General features: G+C 42.7%; 2 protein-coding genes across 3 annotated transcripts in view; both read left to right on the forward strand.

Moving 5' to 3' along the window:
* The window catches only part of LOC126402224 (neural cell adhesion molecule L1.1-like), a 69,029-nt gene that overhangs the window by 31,555 nt on the left and 17,280 nt on the right, over positions 1–20,194 (forward strand). For both annotated transcript variants that reach the window (XM_050064005.1, XM_050064006.1), the window contains 9 exons: positions 1,177–1,346; positions 4,640–4,762; positions 5,256–5,426; positions 7,819–7,933; positions 10,701–10,885; positions 13,209–13,340; positions 15,022–15,165; positions 15,250–15,361; positions 18,717–18,877. In XM_050064005.1, the coding sequence (XP_049919962.1) occupies positions 1,177–1,346; positions 4,640–4,762; positions 5,256–5,426; positions 7,819–7,933; positions 10,701–10,885; positions 13,209–13,340; positions 15,022–15,165; positions 15,250–15,361; positions 18,717–18,877 (1,313 nt within the window). The remainder of the gene's footprint in view (positions 1–1,176; positions 1,347–4,639; positions 4,763–5,255; positions 5,427–7,818; positions 7,934–10,700; positions 10,886–13,208; positions 13,341–15,021; positions 15,166–15,249; positions 15,362–18,716; positions 18,878–20,194) is intronic.
* LOC126402228 (6-phosphofructo-2-kinase/fructose-2,6-bisphosphatase-like) overlaps positions 1–20,194 on the forward strand; it is a 90,520-nt gene that overhangs the window by 7,195 nt on the left and 63,131 nt on the right. The gene's annotated exons all lie outside the window — the stretch shown is intronic.

A 20,194-nucleotide genomic window follows, 5' to 3' on the forward strand; every position in this document is an offset into this window, starting at 1 on the left:
ATGTGTGTAAAACCCACTCCACGCCTTCTCTTCTCCCTCTTTCCGACTTGTGCAGGTAGGAGGGACGGAGGTGGGAAAGAGGAGTAGTTGCGCCAGGCGCACGGTGTGCCAAACTTGCAAAATCTGCCTGGCCACACCCAGTTGGCGAAGCGCAGGTGCGCTGCGCCTCCGCCTCGCCCGGTCTGCGAAACTAGAGCCCCATGTGTCATTAAAGGAGGGCGTTAACTCTGGGTTAAAAGAGGTATCACATCTCTCTGTTCGGTCACCTCCAACGGAAAATTAAAGAGCTATCGGGACATATCAAAGACATTTGGACTAGAAAAGCAGGATTTCTACAGATACCTGTATGTAAAGTCCAGTTCAGACCAAAGATTTGTGAACTGGTCGGTCTGAGCTCGACTCAAGCTGGCTGATGGTGTCACCTGACACTCTGGTCAAAATGGCCGGCGGCTGGTTATAAAGCACGTCACCTGTTTCAACAGCCAGTCAGCTTGTAGTGAAGTCTGCTGGTCAAGTCAAAATGACCACAGGCGGTGTGTTGGCTTGCNCCTGTATGTAAAGTCCAGTTCAGACCAAAGATTTGTGAACTGGCCGGTCTGAGCTCGACTCAAGCTGGCTGATGGTGTCACCTGACACTCAGCTGGTCAAATGGCCGGCGGCTGGTTATAAAGCACGTCACCTGTTTCAACAGCCAATCAGCTTGTAGTGAAGTCTGCTTGTCAAGTCAAAATGACCACAGGCGGTGTGTTGGCTTGCTGCAGCAGGTGCTCCGTCCTCACCGAGCCCTCTGTTTCTGTCCTCACGGTGCCGGTGCTGCTGCTGGCTGTATGTGCTTACTGTACAGTATGTCTGTGGGGGGTTGTCTTTAAGGAATTAGAAAGCACTATAAAACAAAGCTTCTTTAAATCTTGGGCGTGGGAAGGAAACCACCAAATGATACTGTTTTTAAAAATTAAACTATATATATATTTTATAAAGATTTATGTCATCAGTAGAAACCAGTGGGCTGAGAGCCAAGAGCCACAGAGAGAGTAGAGTTAGAACACATGGGGTTTGTTGATGCTAAAATAAACTGAGAATAATATCCACCCGATCTTATGTTACCTGTCTCCTTGTATGTTTAATCACTTTGACTTCCTGTTGACGTGATGAAAAGCTTTCTTCTCTCCTCTGTAGTTTCCGCTGGATGAAGGATGGCAAGTTGTTCAGGTCGGAGCATAATGAGTCCGGGACGTTGTACGCCGAAGAGGAGGAGGCCCTGGAGTTGTACGAAGGCAAATACCGCTGCTTTGCCTCCAACACCCTGGGGACCGCCATGACACAAACCATACAGGTCATCATAGAAGGTGAGTCATACACACACACACATACTGTGTTTACAGAGAACAAGCCACACGCAGGGTGCTGTACGTCCAACAGGATCTTCACACGTGCTGATTCACACAGTCGATGTCAAGTTAATGAAATGTTATCAAGGATGTACAGTATGACACAAATCCCTCCTCCCATGCACACACACACACACACACACACACACAAAGACACACACACATACACGCACACACACTTCAGTGACTCAGTGAGGTTTACTGGGGCCACCTGTTCTGCTCTCTTATCTCTTGTTACCGTAGCAACCATTTCCCGGAGACAGAGCTGCAGCGTCACTCGGCCGGGAGGGTGCATGAGGGTTGCCAGGCACAAGGCGGTGTTGGGAAGTCAGAGTGTCACCTGACTGAGTTCAGCCTCTGATAAACACACTCTGGTTATGGCAGACGATAACAGGAAGGGACAGCAGCAGAGTGTCAGCAAACAAATATCAATGTTCAAACCTCTGTCAATATGATGATGCTACACATCCTTAGCTTGGCTAGATTCTTTTCACACAATTCAATTGTTGGGTTCATGTTACAAAAACCACACACACCAGTATAATTCATTTAGATTTACTGGCGAACTCTTGTGTTTGACTAAATGGCAGCCGGCTGGTAGCAAACAATCTCATTATGAAAGTTAAACAGGAAGCTGAAACATGTTTCTGAAAACATTTTAGATGAGAAATAGGCAGTGCAGTAACATAATCTTGATTTATATTTGATCAGTACTGCCCAGTTTTACAGTTTGATTGGATTTTGATCCGAGTTTGACACCACTCGTGTCTGTGGTGGTGGGCATTTTTCTAGCAATAGCCTGGGAGAGCCAGCTGTGAGGGGAGCAGGGAGATCTAGGCCCTGGTTAGATGGAGGGCACACTACCCACATTATTATGATACAAAGCTGGTGGATAAGTGCCCCTTTAACCCATTTTGTAGCAAAAACGCCTAAAATGACATACCCACATTAAAATGTCTTTAGCTTCTGAACCGCTCTGACTACATGCATGCATGAGGTCTTGCCACAAAGAAAACTCCCTGAAGTTTCTTGTGAAAGTGTCAGAAACACTCTAGATGATACAGAGACAGAGTAATAGGCCTTTGAAGTCCGTAAAAAAATTAATATTTTGCCTAAGATAAAATAAAAAATGTGTTTCAGGATGAATAACTGTCTGTGGCTTCATCTGAGCAGGTAAATGACACTGTGGGGCTGTAGGCACACTATCAATGAACACTTGTTTCAAATTTGAAGAAGACTGCACAAAGAATGACCATTCTACAGTGTTTTTACCATGAAAAGATCCAGGCGGAGCTCCAAATGACAAGGCGCTCACTCAGCTTCAAAACAGTACTATCAGTGATCAAACAACACTCAGCCAGCTTCAAACATTGTACCTTATTGAAATCAGGTGTGATTATGATAGCTGATGTTGTTTATGACACAGAAACACCATAAAATATCACCAAATAAAGCCATATGAAACGTGAAAGTTGTGACCCCACTTTCTAGACGGTGTATCTCAGCCAAAAATAGTGGTAGGAGTGAGACTCTTACCTTTTATAAAACAGCTAAGTCCCTGCTAACAGCTCCACATAAGGTTGCGAGTAATTCTTTAACTTCTCCCGTTGAAAAACGGCATGACATGACTTGTCACCACTCATCGCGACTTTGGACTGTTTAGGCTGCTCTGGTGCAAAATACATAATAAGTAAAAGAAAAACAATGTTATTTTTGAAAAGTCGAGAGCTTCCTGAATCCGGCAATACCAAACATCACATGGTTTGATGACGTAGTGCGCCTGGGAGATACCATTTAACAGAGGAGGAGGGGAGCGAGGACGTCGGAGCGGAGTTAGAGAGGTTAAATCCAAATATGTGTCCATTTCTTGATCATTTATATTCCTATAAATATCCCCATCCTGACCCCCATGGGGGGAAGCCAAACTCATTCGTCTGCCCACACTGTGATGACACAGAGCTGGTTGGAAATCATCAAAGTGCTCTTTCAGGCTCAGTTACAGGATGTGAAGTGGCACAGGGCGATGAGTCACATGATGATATCGAATAAGCTGTTTTTACTATGTGCAAAGCATCTCTCATTTCATTTCCCTACAGCTGTGAACAACCCTGCCATTGTTTGTAAAAGTTACACCCTCCTCCCCTCTGCATCATCATGCCTACCATTTCCTGTCATCGAAACTGTCACAGCAACTGCAAAGCAATAAATACAGTATATACAGTACAAAACCAATCTCTGTACAGAGGAAGGGAACAAAAACTGTAGAATAAGCTGGATGGTAACAACCCCTGCTGGAATAAAAAACTGTGAAGCCAGGAAAAGAGCTGTGACTCACTGCAGGGTGGCTGCAGCATCCTGCTGCATCATCTACTGAACAGAGGTGTTACAGAAGAAACAAATGAAACAGAGAGATAAAGGTTAGTGCTGCTGTGTTTAAAGTTCAGAGGGTCATTCTGACCTCAGGGTCTTGTTAATGCGTCTGCGCTGCAGTCTGTCCGTCCATCCCATTTTTGTGAACAAGATATCTCAAGACCACCTAGAGGGAAATTTTTCAACTTTGGCACAAATGTCCACTTGGAGTCACCGCTGAGCTGAAAAGAATTTGGTGGTCAAAGGTCACTGTGTCTTTACAAAACATGTTTTTGGCCATAAATCAAGAATTCTTACGCTGATTACAACAAAATTTCCCGCAAATGTCAAACAGGATATGACGATGAAGTGATGACATTTTATATCAGGACAGTCAAAGGTCAGCTTCACTGTGACATCATAATGTTCTGTAAACAACAGAAAAACAGTCCGAACACTGCGGCTCCCTGAAGTGCAATTTACTGGCAGTAAGGTATTTACAACGGGCCCCAGTGCACGCTATTATGTCGTGGCCCTAGGGCGCACTAGTTACCTGTCATGTGCCTAAATCTTTAAATACATATTTGCGGGTCACATGGGTGTCACATGATGATGCAGGTGAAGTCTGAGGTGTCTTAAGAAAAATAAGTGCAATTTCAACAGATCTGTGTGTGAAGCATCCATGTTTTACAGACGTGAATGTGAACTGTGAGAGCAACTTGTTGGGTTTGTGGAGCTCCAGATTTCTACTGAATCAGCAGGAGTGGGACAGTGTAAAATGTCATCAGAGAGGGCTGTCATGAAAATCAATTCAATGTGACAGATGTCTCGATGTGGCTGATAATTTACGTTGAAGTACAACATGAAGTTCTTAACTAACAATCTGCTGCTTTGTGTTTCAGCTCAACCAGTTATGGCCAAACAACAGAAAATACATTTGAGAGCCTTCGAGGGCGAGAGCATGGTCCTGACCTGCCGCCCTCCGCAGAGCTCAGATCCTCCGCTCATCCACTGGATGGACAAGAGTGAGTCTGTCTTTCATTTTGTGTCTTCTGTCCAGTTAATTAGCTGACAGTCTGTGTGACAAACAGACCGACAGAGACCGTGTCTCTGGTAGTGGTCCAGTCTGTCTGTCTGTCTCTGTAAGTCTCTGAAATCTGAGCAGCTTTGTCGGATTTTGTTTGCATCTCTGGCTCCAGCTGAGGCCCCTGTTGGAGGGATTTGCATGGCTACGCTGCATTGCAGACCATTTCCACTCAAACTAATGAATGCAGTACTGTCAGCTGATGTTTCTGGGCTCTTTATATTTCTCATTTTTCTTCCTTTTCTTGACCTCCCTTCTCTCTCTGCCTGTGTGATGAAGTAGTGCCTTTTAAGTTGTCCGTCTAGTGTAAGTCAATACTGCAGCACACTAAAGAGCCTTCCTGTTTTCAACTGCAACAGCCTTCACGGTTTCTTTCCCCCTCCTTCCTGCACTTTGTCTTAACCGTCCAGGCTCTGTCGTCTTGTTTTCCTCAGAGATGGTGCACATCAAGCAGAGCGAGAGAGTGATGGTCGGCCAGGATGGGAACTTGTACTTTTCTGATCTTCTAAAGAGCGACACCAGAGACGACTACACCTGCAACGCCCAGTATACAGCAGCCAGGACCGTCCTCCCTGACACTCCCATCAGGCTCACTGTCATGCCCAGTGAGTACACACACACACACACACACACACACACACACACACACATTGCAAAGCCATAAACAAACAGATAAAGGAAATAGTGAAAGTAAGCAAAGCCCAACATGAGGCGGATTAATGACCAAACTAATCACATTGTGAAACCAGTTACATTCATACAGTCTTTTGTCAAAATAATCTTACAATGTTGATAAAAAAAAAAGTATTTACATTCCAGGGTGAAAGTCCAGGGTTTGTTGGACCTATCCACACTCCCTCTCACCTGCTCAATAGGGACCATCCAGCTTGTAATATTACCATATTGAAAGGTGTCTTTGTGCACCAGTATCTAACACAGAAATCCACTGACATAACGCCGGTATTTGACAACGTTGGTTGGTGGCTGCTGCGTCAACGACTGCCGCCACCAGATGCATATTATACAACCACAGAAGGTGCCTTTGTGGGTCGGTATCTAACACTCAGATCATTGACAAAGCGGCGGTATTTGATGAGTTCAGAACACGCTGTGAGGCACATGTTAAAAACAGTGTGAGCAGCGTGAACATTACCAATAATTTAACTCAATAGCGCCTTTTATAAGAACCTTCCTGCCTCCTAAAGCCAGCTTTATACTTCTGCGCTGAATCTACGCTGTACCCTGCGCCGTAGCCTGATGTGCACCTCTCCAGAAATTTAACTACATTTTGCAGCGACGCAGACCTCCTGTCTGTCTCTGTAAGCTGAAACCATTTCCCTCAGTGGAAACAAAGCTTGTATTTACTTTAATTTCACAAATAAGAAACAATAAATTGTGAAGACAATAAAGCCTCCACAAAAAAAAATCATTTTAAGTTCTGTGTGTGATTTATCCTGGCTTCATATGAGCAGAGGAAATCTCCGCTAGTCACAAGGCTAATTTATACAATGTAAAATGCCATAGGCTTGTGCTAATAACGTTAGCATGTTGTATTTGTGGGGAAAATGTGTCCAGATAAAGACAAGTGTTTGTCTGTGAATGCTGTGAGTTATAGTGAAGCTGATTTGTGTACTTGTGTTTGAAATTGTTTTTATTAAGCCATGTTTAATGTGTGTTTAATGTGTGTTTAATGTGTGCTTAATGTGTGTTTAATGTGTTTTAGGTGTGTCGTAAATCAACTAAACTTTATAGCACTTCACAGAAACCCCGCCGCCATCTAGTGTTTTGGAGGTGTAACTGCAGAGTGACACAGACACACCACCACATTATAAATGCTCTGCAAAGAGCTGACATACAAGTATAAATTCCACTTTAATGTTGAACACCTCCAGTTTATAACAAAGGCTTTTTGTTAACAATCTCTTGAGCCTGAGATAACTCTGATGACATCATCATACAATTCCTCAATTCTGCACTCCGCTAATAGAGTACACCTGACTAAAACTAATGTAGTTTTACTGGCCCTCATTTAACAATCTAACGTTAATAAATGTGGTGGCTGAAAACAATCTTCATTAACATGTCCTGCCCCAATAAATTCTGGGTTCAGTGGCCTCGCCTCTGAATTTAGAGAGATGTAATACAGCCAGTGAGGAATTTCTCTAAGCTAGAGTGTAAATGCTGACATCGCAGATCCATTTTAACCAACTGGTTCCATCTTGCAGCCTGAAAAGTTTCATCAAAGTAAGTCAGAATAACACAGTATGGAAAGAAATCTATGCATCGAAAATTTATGCATCGATGGGGTGCCCGAGGTCTGCTTCTATTTCGGGCAGCAGAGGAGACACCGACATGTGTCTAAGCCGGACACCAGTAATAATGTAATCACCTGGGCTACTAGTATTAAAATAATGACACTGTAGCAGGGTTCATTGATTTCTTTTTAATGATGTTTTAATGATAAATGATATAAACACGCTTTAGTTTGGTTGTTTTTAAAACAAATGAAAGTGTCAGATAGAGCCAGGCACTGGTGGTGTTCATCCTTCAGTCAGTCCCACAGAGACAGAAAGCTGTGATAGAGAGCACCCGTCCATGTGGCGACTTTACATTTGAAGTGATTAATATGTGGCTGCAAACACTCAGACGCCAGTCAGATTATGATCTGATAATATTTCTCCACCTCAGTCAGATTTAGTGCTGCACCATAAGTCCACGCTGACTCAGACTGAGCTGAGACCTGACGTGAGATTTGATCGAAGCCTCCGCTCACGTCCACACTGATAAATGAACGTACGCCTCCACCTCCTCTGTATGTGTGTGTGTGTGTGTGTAATGCAATAAAGGACCACTCTATCTAAAATCAGTGATACAGGAATTTATGAAAATATAACATCTTACAAAACTCAAGAGCAAGGATGAAAAATGACTTCCACTTACTCTGACTACATTACAGTGCAGTGTGTATTGATTTAAATGTCTCTTCTCTCTCTTCAGGTAATGATGTCAGTCAGGTCAGAGTACCCCGCCTCTTCCGTCCCACCGGCACCCACACCACCATCATGGCCCTCAGGGAGAACAGCGTCACCCTCGAATGTATCCCCACAGGCCTGTAAGGAGCTCAGTGTGTGTTTGTCTGGGTGAAAGTGTGTGTGTGTGTGTGTGTGTGTGTCATTCCATCTTCAGCATAAACTTCTTCATTCATCAGCAGCTTTTCTTCACAGCAGTAACATGTGAGCTGTTAAAGTGATGATGAAGGAAATATCACTTCAGCAGTCTTCCTCTGCAGAGAAGTACCGTACAGACTACACATCGACTGATTTGTCTGTTTGGCCGACTTATCGGCTACCATAGAATGTTTAACAAACTATCATTATTGCCGCCACTTGCCTCCGATAGTGGCCAATGGCTGCGCAGCCTTCACCGGTCACATGACGACGTACATCACCAGCTGGAGCTGTAGAGGGGAGGGTTGAGAAAAAAAGCTCCTTTCTGCTGTGTGACTGTGTCCAACATGTGTTTAAATGTTTCTGTGCTGCAGCGTTTATAACGCTAAAGCGAAAGTCCACGACTGAATGTTACCACTTCCTGTTGCAAAATTATAAAACTTTGACTCTGAGGAAAAATAAATGCTCAAAAAATAAAAGTCACTCCCATCTGGATTTTTACTGTACGTTTGATGTTCAGTTCCAGATTAAAATATTTATTTTTAGTTATTTATTGCTTTGACTCAGATGCTCAGTTCAATTATGAGACTTTATTGTATCAATCAATCAATCAAACTTTATTTATATAGCACATTTTCATACAATAAATTTTAACACAAAGTGCTTCACAGAATATAAACACGAGACGCACCCCAGCGCGAGGTGCAAGGACCTGAGGAAACGCCATCAGTAAGGAAACACTGGAGGTAAAATATCAGTAAGAAAACCTGAAAATTAAAGTGTTAAAATAAATAGATAGAATAAGAATAAATAGAAATAGCAATAAAATGTATATAAATAGAAATAAAAATAAAATAAATAAATGTATATAAAATACATAAATAAAAGTATATAGATAAATTGAAATAAATTGCCAAATAGATAACTTTAGAAGCATATAAGATATATGACTAAAAGTTATCAATAAGAAATAAATAAAGGATTTAAAATATATGACAATGATAAAATGTCTAAAAAAGTTCAATGAATAGATGAGAAATAAGTAAATAAATAAGAATAAGTAGATCAGTAAAAATCAACTAAAAGCCAAACTAAAAAGGCAGGTCTTGAGTTTGCCTTTAAAAATATCCACACTCTCTGCTGCCCTCAGATCCTCTGGCAGGCTGTTCCACAGACGTGGAGGCCATGATAAAAAAAGGACGCCTCACCGTGAGTTTTAGTTCTAACGTCTGGAATAATTAACAGTCTACTACCAGAAGACCTGAGGGTCCTAGAGGGCTGATAGGTTAAAAGCAAATCTGATAAATAAGAAGGACCAAGACCATTAAGAACTTTAAAAACTAATAAAAGAATCTTAAAATCAATTCTGAAGCTAACAGGAAGCCAATGCAGAGACTCTAGGATGGGAGTAATGTGTGCTCTCTTTCTGGTCCTCGTCAGAACTCGAGCGGCTGCATTTTGAACTCGTTGTAATGGTTATTATATTTATTTATTTATTTTTGGAAGGAGGTTGATTTAAAAAATCCAATATCGGTCGACCCCTAGTTTAGACTTTTCAGCTGACAGCCAGTTGGTAACACTCCCCTCAAATTGTTTTATTAATGCAAATGAGCCGTTTATATTTACATTCAAAGTGAGCCCTTTTCCAGAAAGTATGAAATGTTGTTTCTACAGTAGCCCAGAGGGCACAAACCAAACACTGGCTTGAGATAGGGATATTCATGCTTCCATGTCTTGACGTCTTTGCGTCGGCCACTCAGATCAGACGCCCCTCTGTGAGGAGCAGCAGCTTTTCTTTCGTGGAACTGTTTCATTCAGTGTTTTACCAGTTTTACTCACCTGGTCTGTTTTATGTCAGTAAACATCTGCTGAACACGGCGTTTGATTAAAACAGTTTATTTACATTGTACGTATGTATCATTTAAAGTGAACACTACACACTACTAGTTTTGCTTTCATTTTATAAATGTTTGCAGCTTCAATGTTCAACATGGAGCTCAGAAAAAACAGGTTGATATTTGATTTGCAGGTTCGTATCTTAAACATTTAAATCCATCGATTAGATGTATAAGATGGCAGCGCGCATAGTCGCAGTGACCCGCAGCGCTCCCTGCTTTGCTTTTACTGACTATTTATCACATATCTTAAAAACATAGGTATGAATGTGTGTGTGTGTATGTGATGATGAGAATGATGTGATGAGCGAGTGTGTGTTGGTGCATGTGTTCACATATATATGCTGCAAACTGGATTGGTCCAACACCAAGTTTGGTTGTAGAACTTACAGTGACAATGAAGGCTCTATCTGTCTGTCTGACACCAGGTGAGCGTCTAATACTGGATCTCCAAGGTCCTTCGTGACACACACACACACACACACACACACACACACACGGGTTTCAAACTAATCCTGTTATTAAATAATTTTATCTCTCTTCTGTTTCTTTGTGTTCACTCTAATTATCCTCCTTCCCCTGGGAGTTCCGTTTCCACGGCGATAAATGGAGTCATTATAATCTTGCCTTTACAATGAAATAGGATATTACATCATTAAAAAGATCATCTGTGTTCATTCAGCTCTCATTTCCTCCATATCTGTCTGAATCGATCCATCTCCGTCCATCGCCCTTCCCTCCGTGATCAGTCCAGTCTCACAGTCACGTCTTTCTCTTTTCTCTCTTCCTCTTTTCGTGCTCCTGTCTCTGTGTGCAGACCCACTCCGGTGGTCAAATGGAAAAAGAAGGACGGTCACATGCATGAAACGAGCGGGAAACTGGAGGCCCATGACCGCTGGCTTCACTTCGAGAGCATCACCCAGAATGACGACGGGGAGTACGAGTGCACAGCCTCCAACAATGTAGGCTCCGTGTCACACGCCTTCACTCTCACTGTGGAAGGTAGGAACACTGCTGCTGTGTGTGAACAAGTCACGGCTGTGTCAGTTTTCAGGCTGTGCTTGATGGCAGAGAACAGGAAGAGGCTGCTGCGAGCTGTCGGTCCATGAGAAGCCCTCACTTTGAACACAGCAAAATGACTTTTGACTGCTTAAAAAGTCTGTTGTCACAGGAAGCTGCAAAGGTGATGGGAAATACTTTCTTTATTTAAATAACTATCATCGTTAAAGAAATTTAGCGTTGAATTTGTTCTGGAGGAAACCCAAGAGACGTTTGGTTTTTTTACAAATGATAAAAAAAGGAATCATGAGAAGAGGAGATGTCTTGGCTTTTTTCTTAAGTCAACCTGGTCTCACGCCGAAGTCGTCGAAAACCGCCGCTTGGGCAGTGACTTCTGGTGTTAGACAATGACAAAAAAAAAAGCTGTCCTTCCACGTCAGCATGATACGCAACCAGTCGCCATTATCGCTCAATCAACTGATGGATCAGCTGATTGATGGAAGGGAGTCAGCTGACAGATCACATGATTCCTTTTATATGCAACCATTTGGCAGATCTCATTCAGGGCGCCGCTTTACAACCTGCCTCCGCCCCAGCTACTCCTTTTCACGCTGTGTCTGACTTATCAATTGACCTATGGCTAAGCCACGCCCCCCTCCACTCACAACTATCAACATTCAGTGACCGGCGCTATGGCAGGTGTCACAGTACACGACATTTCACAGGAGGCAATTGATGATTTTTGGGGACATAACGATCAGATGTCATTGAGAAGTAACCAAAAGGGCCTAAACTACGCATTGGAGGGATATATTCATCATTTTATTGTTGAGAAGGTCGATGAAAAGCTTAAATTACAAGCCAAAATTTACAGGTCACAGTGTACGCTTGTGAACCGCATCTGGTTGCCGTCACCATCAAAGACAACAAGTTAAAGTGCCACTGAAGTTAAGGTTTTTGGCTCAGAATATGAGAAAAGGATAACGGCCTTTTTACCATCTTTACCAAGAGTGTCTCTCCGTTAGTTTGGTGCTACAGTATTTACACTGAATCATTCAGCATAACGTTTGCCAACCTTTGTTATCTCTGCCATTACAGATAAGTTAATGAAGCTAAGCTCCAGAAGTTAACGTTAGCTTAACTAGAGCCCTTTGGACAACAGCTAACAATGATGTACGATCACCAAAGTACAAAACTAGAACAAAATAGGCTAATGAACTCCCAGCAAACAAGGTGACATGATGAACAACGCAGCTAGGAGCTAACGTTAGGCTAACTTTAGCTAACGTTAGCTAGAGATGTTAAAGATAACTTTATATTTCTTTCCAGCAAAGTGACAATATGTTGCCTCAAACACAATGTTGACTTACCTTAGAACAGATGTAGACATCATTGTTAATCTTATTCACGTTGAGTTGATGTTGTGGTCTAACGTTACCACACAACTTTATCCAAAGGAGACACTTTTCTCGGTTGAGATGTGGTTTAAAGTGTAAAAAATACACCTGGTCGCCCAGCCTCTCAGGATACCTTGTGTCAGAGTTGCATGTACCCCATGCACACCGTTTGACCATTTTTAAACTTCAAATCTCAGAAAAAGCTCATAAAACCGAACAAAACTGACTTTCTGTAATGCATTTCAATGGACGTCCAGGCAGAGAATGTCCCAGTGTATGGGAATGGCTATACGCACTGTGATTGGATCATCACGTTTGAGGGCGGGACTTTCTGTTTCTGTTTGTCATCTATGCTGCTCTGTTCTGTTCCCGTGAGGTCTTTGCTGCTGCTCTCCCTGCCGTAGGCTTTCCATGTAGGCGCATGGAAGGGCAGAGAGGCCCCAGAACAGAGCCATGCTGCCAAATATAATACTGCAAATGGAAATGAAGTTTCCTTTAACTAAAGTAGTCCTGACTGAAATTGGTTTTTGTAGTTTTTCCTTATCTGCTGTGAAGGTTCAAGGTCAGAGGGATGTCATACGTTGTAAATCCCTTTGAGGCAAATTGTGATTTGTGATATTGGGCTTTATTTTAAAAAATGAGTTGAATTGTTCTGTCTTTATCTGTGTCTGTTCTTTTTTTTCTTCCCTTCTCTGTCTTTCTTGTTTAATCTGTGTTTCACAGTCTTCACTCCTCCTTCACCTCCTCCACTGTTGCTGCTCTGCATCAGTAAAAGATGTATTGCTGAGGACTGAATTACTTTCATGTTTGTTTAGACTCTTTATTTTTGTTACTCCTGTCATCAGATTGATGAATAAGATTAGGGATTTTGTTTTTAGGTCTGTAGTAGTAGCAGCAGTAGGTTACAGCTGTTTGTGTTGTGTTTGCAGCTGCTCCGTACTGGGTGAAGGAGCCTCAGAACCTGCTGTACTCTCCCGGGGAAACTGTGCGACTTGAGTGTCAGGCTGAAGGCATCCCGACCCCCACCATCACCTGGAGCATCAACGGTCAGCCAGTCACAGGTACGGCTCGTTCTAATGTTTGCTTGTGTCCAACCAAAGGTTCGGCTTCCTTGTATTATTTTTAGTGGTTGATGAGCTTAATCATATAATAAAGTAACCTACAGTTTAAAACTCTGGCTTAAAAACTTTAAATAAAGAAAAATGTTAACAACCCATCAAGAACATTAATTAAATTTCTCAGCTTCTTTCTAAATCCTTCAGTATCTGTTCCTGCAAATGACTGTTTGTCCAAACGTACTTCTGTCCTGAGTCGATTTGTTTTTATTCTTAATGTGGACTGATCAGCACTTTTTTACAGCGAACTTTTCTCCTGGTTCACTTAAAGTTCAACTGTCTCGTCATATTAAACAAAGCTTGATGACCACAGAGAGGCTTCAGGGAAGAGCAGAGATCATTTCCTGGCTCTGGACGGTCCAACTTATTGTCCACTATAACAGAGAGCCTCTTAAGCTCCTGTGAATCAGGGAGGATACTTGTCTTGAGACGGATGCACCAAGATCCTCAACCAGAGACAGAAAGGGAGGAAGGAAAGAAAGAAAGAAAGAAAGAAAGAAAGAAAGAAAGAAAGAAAGAAGGTAGGACTGAAAGATAGAGGTCAAGGTAAACTTTATTTTCCCAAAGAGGGAAATTCAAGGTTTAGAAGTACACAGTCATAAGAATATGACAAATATACAAGATAAATGAGGGAAAGAAAGAAAGAAGGAACGAAGAGAGTAAGGAAAGGAGAAAGGAAATTAAAGCAGGATGGAAATAAAGGGAGAGGAAAAAAACAACAAAAGGAAGAATATAAGGGAGAAAGCAGAACAAATAAAGGAGTAAAGGTAGAAGAAAGAAAGAAAGAACAAACAAAGATATGGAAGGTTGAAAAGACACATGGGAGAAAGAGAGGAAGTAAGGGAGAGAAAATTAAAAGAAAGAAATAAATAATAAAAGAAATAAAAGAACAAACCTGGGATAGGAAGGGAAGAAGTAAGGAAGGGAAGAAGTAAGGAAGGGAGAAAGCAAACTGAAGGAGGATCGAAAGAAAGGGAGAGAGAGAGAGAGAGAGAGAGAGAGAGAGGTAGGAGGAAGAAACAAACAAAGGGAGTGGGGTAGAAAAGACGAAATTTCGAAAGAGAGGAAAAAAAATACTGAAGTTAAAGAAAGAAAGAAACAAATGAAAGGCAGAAAGAAGAGAGACAGAAAGGAAAGAAGCCAGAAAGGAAATCAAAGAGGCAAGGAAGGAAAGAATGAGGAAGTAAGAAGAGAGGATGGAAAAAAGAGAAAGTAAAGAAGAGACAAACAAATGAGGAAGTTAAAAGAAAGGAAAGAAAGAATGACAGAAGGAAGGAATTTAAAGTAGGAAGGTACGAGGGAAGGAGTGGAAGGAAGGGAGAAAGGAAATTGAGGAGGATGGAAAGAAAGTAAAGGAGGGAGGAATGAACGAAGAAAGTGAGGTAGGTAGTAAGGAAAGGAAGGAGCAGACAAAGGAAGGGATGAGTGAGAGAGAAATGAGTTCAGCTTCTGTCACAGCTGCTGCGTCTCCTGTTGGACGGCGGCTCCTTGCTTCAACATGTCTTTGTGTTCAAGCTGGGAAAGTTTCTGTTTGACAAACTCACAGTGTGTCAGATTGTTCTTCATCCTCTTCTCTCTCACCGCTCTCCTCCTCCTCCTCCTCCTCCTCCTCCTCCTGACCGTGCAGAGGTGGACGCTGATCCTCGTCGGAGCGTAGCAGAGGGCGTGTTGATACTGAGGGATGTTGAGTTTGCCGACACCGCTGTGTATCAGTGTGAGGCCACCAACAAACACGGCGCCATCCTCCTCAACACCTACCTTTACGTCGTAGGTACGTTCACGCCACCGCTCTCCTCTCAGCTCGTTGTAACATGTGACTGGTTAGTGATGTATTTCTGTCTTGTGTGTCTCTCAGAGCTCCCGCCTCAGATCCTGTCCTCTGACGGAGTGGTGTACAGAGTCACTGAGGGCGGAGACGTCATGCTGCACTGTGAATCCTTCGGCTCGCCACGACCTCACGTCACATGGTGAGACACACACACAACATTCAGACTCTGAGGTGGTGTGTGAGTACTGAGCGCTGACGCCCCGCTCACACGGCAGGTTGCAAAATGCAAGATGCACTGCACGCCAGGCAACCACGCCATCACCTCCTCACCCTAACCTTCCTGTGTCATCAATCTAGTAATCAGTGTGTAGCTGCTGCCATGTTGAGGCAGAGGGTACTGTCTGTAGCTCTGGTTGAGGGTGAGAGGCTGTCAGCAGATAAACAGAGATCTGTGTGGGTACATGAGACCCTAAAAAAGAGGCTGGATCATGGGGAGTACCACCAGTTGGTCCAGGAGCTTCTCCTCCATCATGGACGTTTACAGGCATATTTTGACTCGGGGGCAGGGGCGTGCCATATCATCTCGTTCAAGATAATGCTGTTATAATTTTTCATTTGATATCAAAAATTCATATCTTGATACTCACTGTATTTTGGCTTGTTGACACTGACATCAAACTGTACAGATGCAGCAAACATGGCTGAAAGAGAAATTATTAGCGACTCCTTGGTAGTTCCAAAAAGAGGAGGAGCTTCAGTAGTGTGGAATAAACTGTGGCGTCCTGAATACTTTACTTCTCTTACTGCTCAGAGGGAACTCATTCAGCGGCTCCTCTGGCAGCAGCACAGCGTCTCTCCCTCTCCAACGCAGTCTCACTCCGAAGTCGTCGAAATCCGGCACTTGGACAGTGACTTGCGGTGTCACATATCGACAAAAAAAGCCGTCCTTCCACGTCGGCATGATACGCAGCCATTTGCTGTTATAGTTTAATGGCACCCAGTGGTGTCAGGGGGAAACGCAGCGGGACAAGCACGAAAGTCAAAGCGGTGAAATTCTGAGTGGGGTCGGTGGACTTTCACTCGGGTGAGCGGTGTTTTCATCATGTAAGATTGTAAAGCCAAACCCTGTTCTTTTTTCCTAAACCCAACCACGTGAATTTGTTATTGAAGGAAAATTTGCAGTGTTGTACCGACGTAGTGCTTTTATTTTGAAAGAGACTTTAAACGTTAAATTTCCTGTGAAAACAGAAGTGTATTTTGAAAACAGACAACGCATGTAACAGGCTGAAGTTGACACGGCGTCAGAACATCATCAACCAATGCACCCAGGGTACCTTGCATGGCATATTTCAGCGTGGACAGTCCATGACCAAACATCAATATGTGACGAGGTCACAGTGAGAATGTGCTGCCTTCTCCTTTCTCGCTGTGCGCACACAGGAGTCGATGTCGTCTTGTAATGTAAACCTATGTGATGCACACAGCTTGACAATAAAGTCCTCTGAGGAGGAGCAAGAAGGAGTCTCAGATCTCTGGGACTGTGGAGGAGGAGGAGATAGTTTGTATGTGGATACAGTACCTCGTTTACCTTTGTGGATTATATTGATGCCGCATTAACAAGAACACTGTCGTCATGTGACCTCTCTTATCTTGTGTTTATTGTTATTTGTTTTTGCGGACACAGAGGGAATTGTTAATATGTCATGTTTCTCAAAGGGAGTTTGGAGTAATATTTTCCACCAGGAGCAATCTCATAATGAATCTAGTTGTAGTCTTATAAAGTGATTTTGCATTTTGATCCCCGGTCTTTGCAAAATCTCATGGTGTGTGACTAAAAGCTCACATTGTCTTTAAACGTGAGACGGTGTCAGACTTTAGTCTTTTTAAAGTCTTTTTAAAGTCGTCTTGTGTGTATTAAGCATAAACATACCAGTTTCTGGTCTACAGCCCAGAGGCCAGCTGCACAAAACATTTTAAGTTAAGATTTTCTCTCAAGTCCTAGTTAAGGTTTCCCCAGAATAAAATCGGTTGCACAAACCACCCTCAAGTCTTCTCCTTAAGGTTTCCTTTGAATGTTCACTTAAAGGGATAGTGCACCCAAAAATGAAAATTCAGCCATTATTTACTCACCCATATGGCGAGGGAGGCTTTTCATTTTTGGGTGCACTATCCCTTTAAGTATTTATGGTTTTCTCCTTGTCTTGGTCTTATACTTAAGGAACCCCTAACACACCCTCAGTAGAGTGTCTAGCGACCAGGAGAACCCGATGGTTACACTTTTGATTTTACACTTTATATTCGACTGAATTAATTTTCATTGTAATTTCTCCTGTTTTCTGGTATTTGGGATCAGATTTACTTTGTACTTTGTGCTTTCTATGATTGTATTCCTCCCCTGACCTGTATGGTTTCCTTGTCCTCTTTTCTTCTGCCATTTTTTCCACTAACTTACTATGAGCAACTTTGTGAGACAATAACAGGCATTTAAGCGCGAGTCCAAACACACACACACAATCTCCATTGAAACTTTTACTGCTGTAAAATCTCTTTCAACACAATAAGTGAGTTAAGGTTTTTCCTTAACTATAGAAACCCTTGAAGGGATTCTGTGCAACTGAGTAAGTCCCTCAGCTAAGGAGAAACTAAGCCTTAAGGTGTCATACTTCAGGTGATTTGTGCAACTGGTTCCAGGTATTTACTTTAAACACAGCAGCGTCCTCTGGTGGCTGCGTGAAAGAATTGCACTCAGTAGCACAGTGTCTCACGCAGGACTGCTGGCTCCATGTTTGATGTTTTTATGAGGAGATAAAGTCTTTCATAAAGTGTTTCTAAACTTCTGTGACTTGGCTTGACTTGCATTTTCATTTTGGAGCCAAATTCCTCAGATATCACAGGACAAATCCCTTCTGTATGACACTGAAGTCACATCCTGTGTAATATTTTCCAGGAATTGAGAGGGAGTTTAATGACACGAAAAGGAGGTTATGTAAAAGTGTTGTGTTTTAAGGTGGTTTCTGATATCTCTTAGACTATCTATCTAAAAAAAATGACTGTTTTTAAGGCAAAAAAGAAATGAAATGACAGGAAATTAGATTTCTTTAATATACTTAGATATACAGAGAGGGTTAAAATGACCAAAACATAACAAGATAAAATGTGATTAAAGCATTAAGTCAGAAAATAAAAAGTTACATAATGTTTGTGTGAGGGCTTTCTCTGCAGAAACAGACCACAGGATTTGCATCATGCATCACGCACAGTCTGCTTTCTCTCCAGGTGAGAGGTTGTTTTACAGACCACAGACATTAGAAACAAACAGATGGATATTGCTTCTCTTTCCTGTCTGGCTCGTCCTGTATTGATCGTCTTCATCCATCCACTGATGAGGCAGGAAACACACTAGCATTGATCGAGGGATTCACTGCTGTTGCTGTTGTATTAATATCTGGGTGTTTGATGTTGGAGTAAAAGACTCAGGAGGGACGAAGCTGCAGCGACACCTCTCATTAATGTATGTACGGATCAATATGTGTGTGTGTGTGTGTTGTCTGTAGGGAGGGTGGGGACAAGCTCCCCCTGCTGTCGGACCCTCGTGTCTCCCTGCTGACCAACGGGACCATCGAGCTGTCGGGGGCCAGTCACGATGACACGGGAGAGTACACCTGCTCCATCAAACACTCCAACAACTCCATCTCTGCTCACCTGGAAGTCTTCAGTGAGTCTGATATCATATGTACTGTACATACAAGTCATTTTTTACAAGCCCAGGTTAAGTCTCAAGTCTCGAATGGTTGTAATGAGTGTTCCATCACCTGCTGCCGTCCTGTCGGCTTACAACACTGCATGAAGTACCAGCAATGAATCCTTTAAAGTTTAAAACTGTATAAAATAGCAATAATACCTGTCACTTGTTTTTCAATAATGCTTAGAGCAGTGGTTCCCAAACGGTGCGTTCACAGGTCCAGTCTGAATGGACCGCAAGTGACTCGCAAATGTCTCAAGTTTGTAAAAAACACACTTTACTTTGATGTACCGTGAATTTCCAGCACAAGCTTTTGTTGCTACGTTACAGCAGCAAACTAGCTCGACAACATGACAGAACGCAAGTATGACGCTGAATATTAAACTGTGTGGACCTTGAACAAATGACCGAGGAGAAATTTGGTCCCCGTGGCTGGACCAGTAGGGAACCACTGGGTTAGAGTGCAACTGTATTTTATAACTACACTGGGTCTCCAACTAATCTTACTGTATAATCTACTGTAAAATAACATAACACTCTTGTCATAAAATCGAGCTGTCTGCAGCAGAAAGATGCAAATACTTTTGAAATTGGTGCTTAAAGGTCAGAGACAACAGAGATAAAGGGCTGTGGCATTCACTTTGTCTCAAGTGGTAGAAAGTGGACCCTACAACACAGAGCTGATAACGTACCTACCAGCACTCAGGCCCAAGGGAAAGAGCATGAACATCTGAGGGAGGCTCTAAAAACTTGTGGTTATCCCAGTTGGACCTTTGTGAAAACAGCAGCCCGTTCCAGAAAGAACAAGGTGGGTGATAAAGAAAAGAGCAAACGCAATAACACTGTCATCCCCTATGTGTCTGGGGTATCTGACAAACTCAGGAGGATCTTCAACAAACACCGCATCCCTGTGTATTTCAAACCCAGTAACACACTCAAAGACTGGTACATCCAAAAGACCGTACACCACACACTCAGAAGAGCAACCTGGTGTACGCGGTCCAGTGCAGTGAGGAATGCCCAGACTTGTACATTGGTGAAACAAAACAACCACTAAACAAACACATGGCCCAACACAGAAGGGCTAACTCGTCAGGGCAAGACTCAGCTGTCTATCTACACCTCAAGGAGAAAGCACACTCCTTCGAAGACAGCAATGTGCACATTTTGGACAGGGAAGACCGATGGTTTGAAAGAGGTGTAAAAGAAGCCGATATGTGAAATTGGAAAAACCATCTCTCAACAGAGGAGGAGGTCTGCGACACCACCTATAACAGATTTAACAGCTTA

The sequence above is a fragment of the Epinephelus moara genome, chromosome 16, assembly GCF_006386435.1.
Source record: "Epinephelus moara isolate mb chromosome 16, YSFRI_EMoa_1.0, whole genome shotgun sequence".
NCBI classification, from domain to species: Eukaryota; Metazoa; Chordata; class Actinopteri; order Perciformes; family Serranidae; genus Epinephelus; species Epinephelus moara.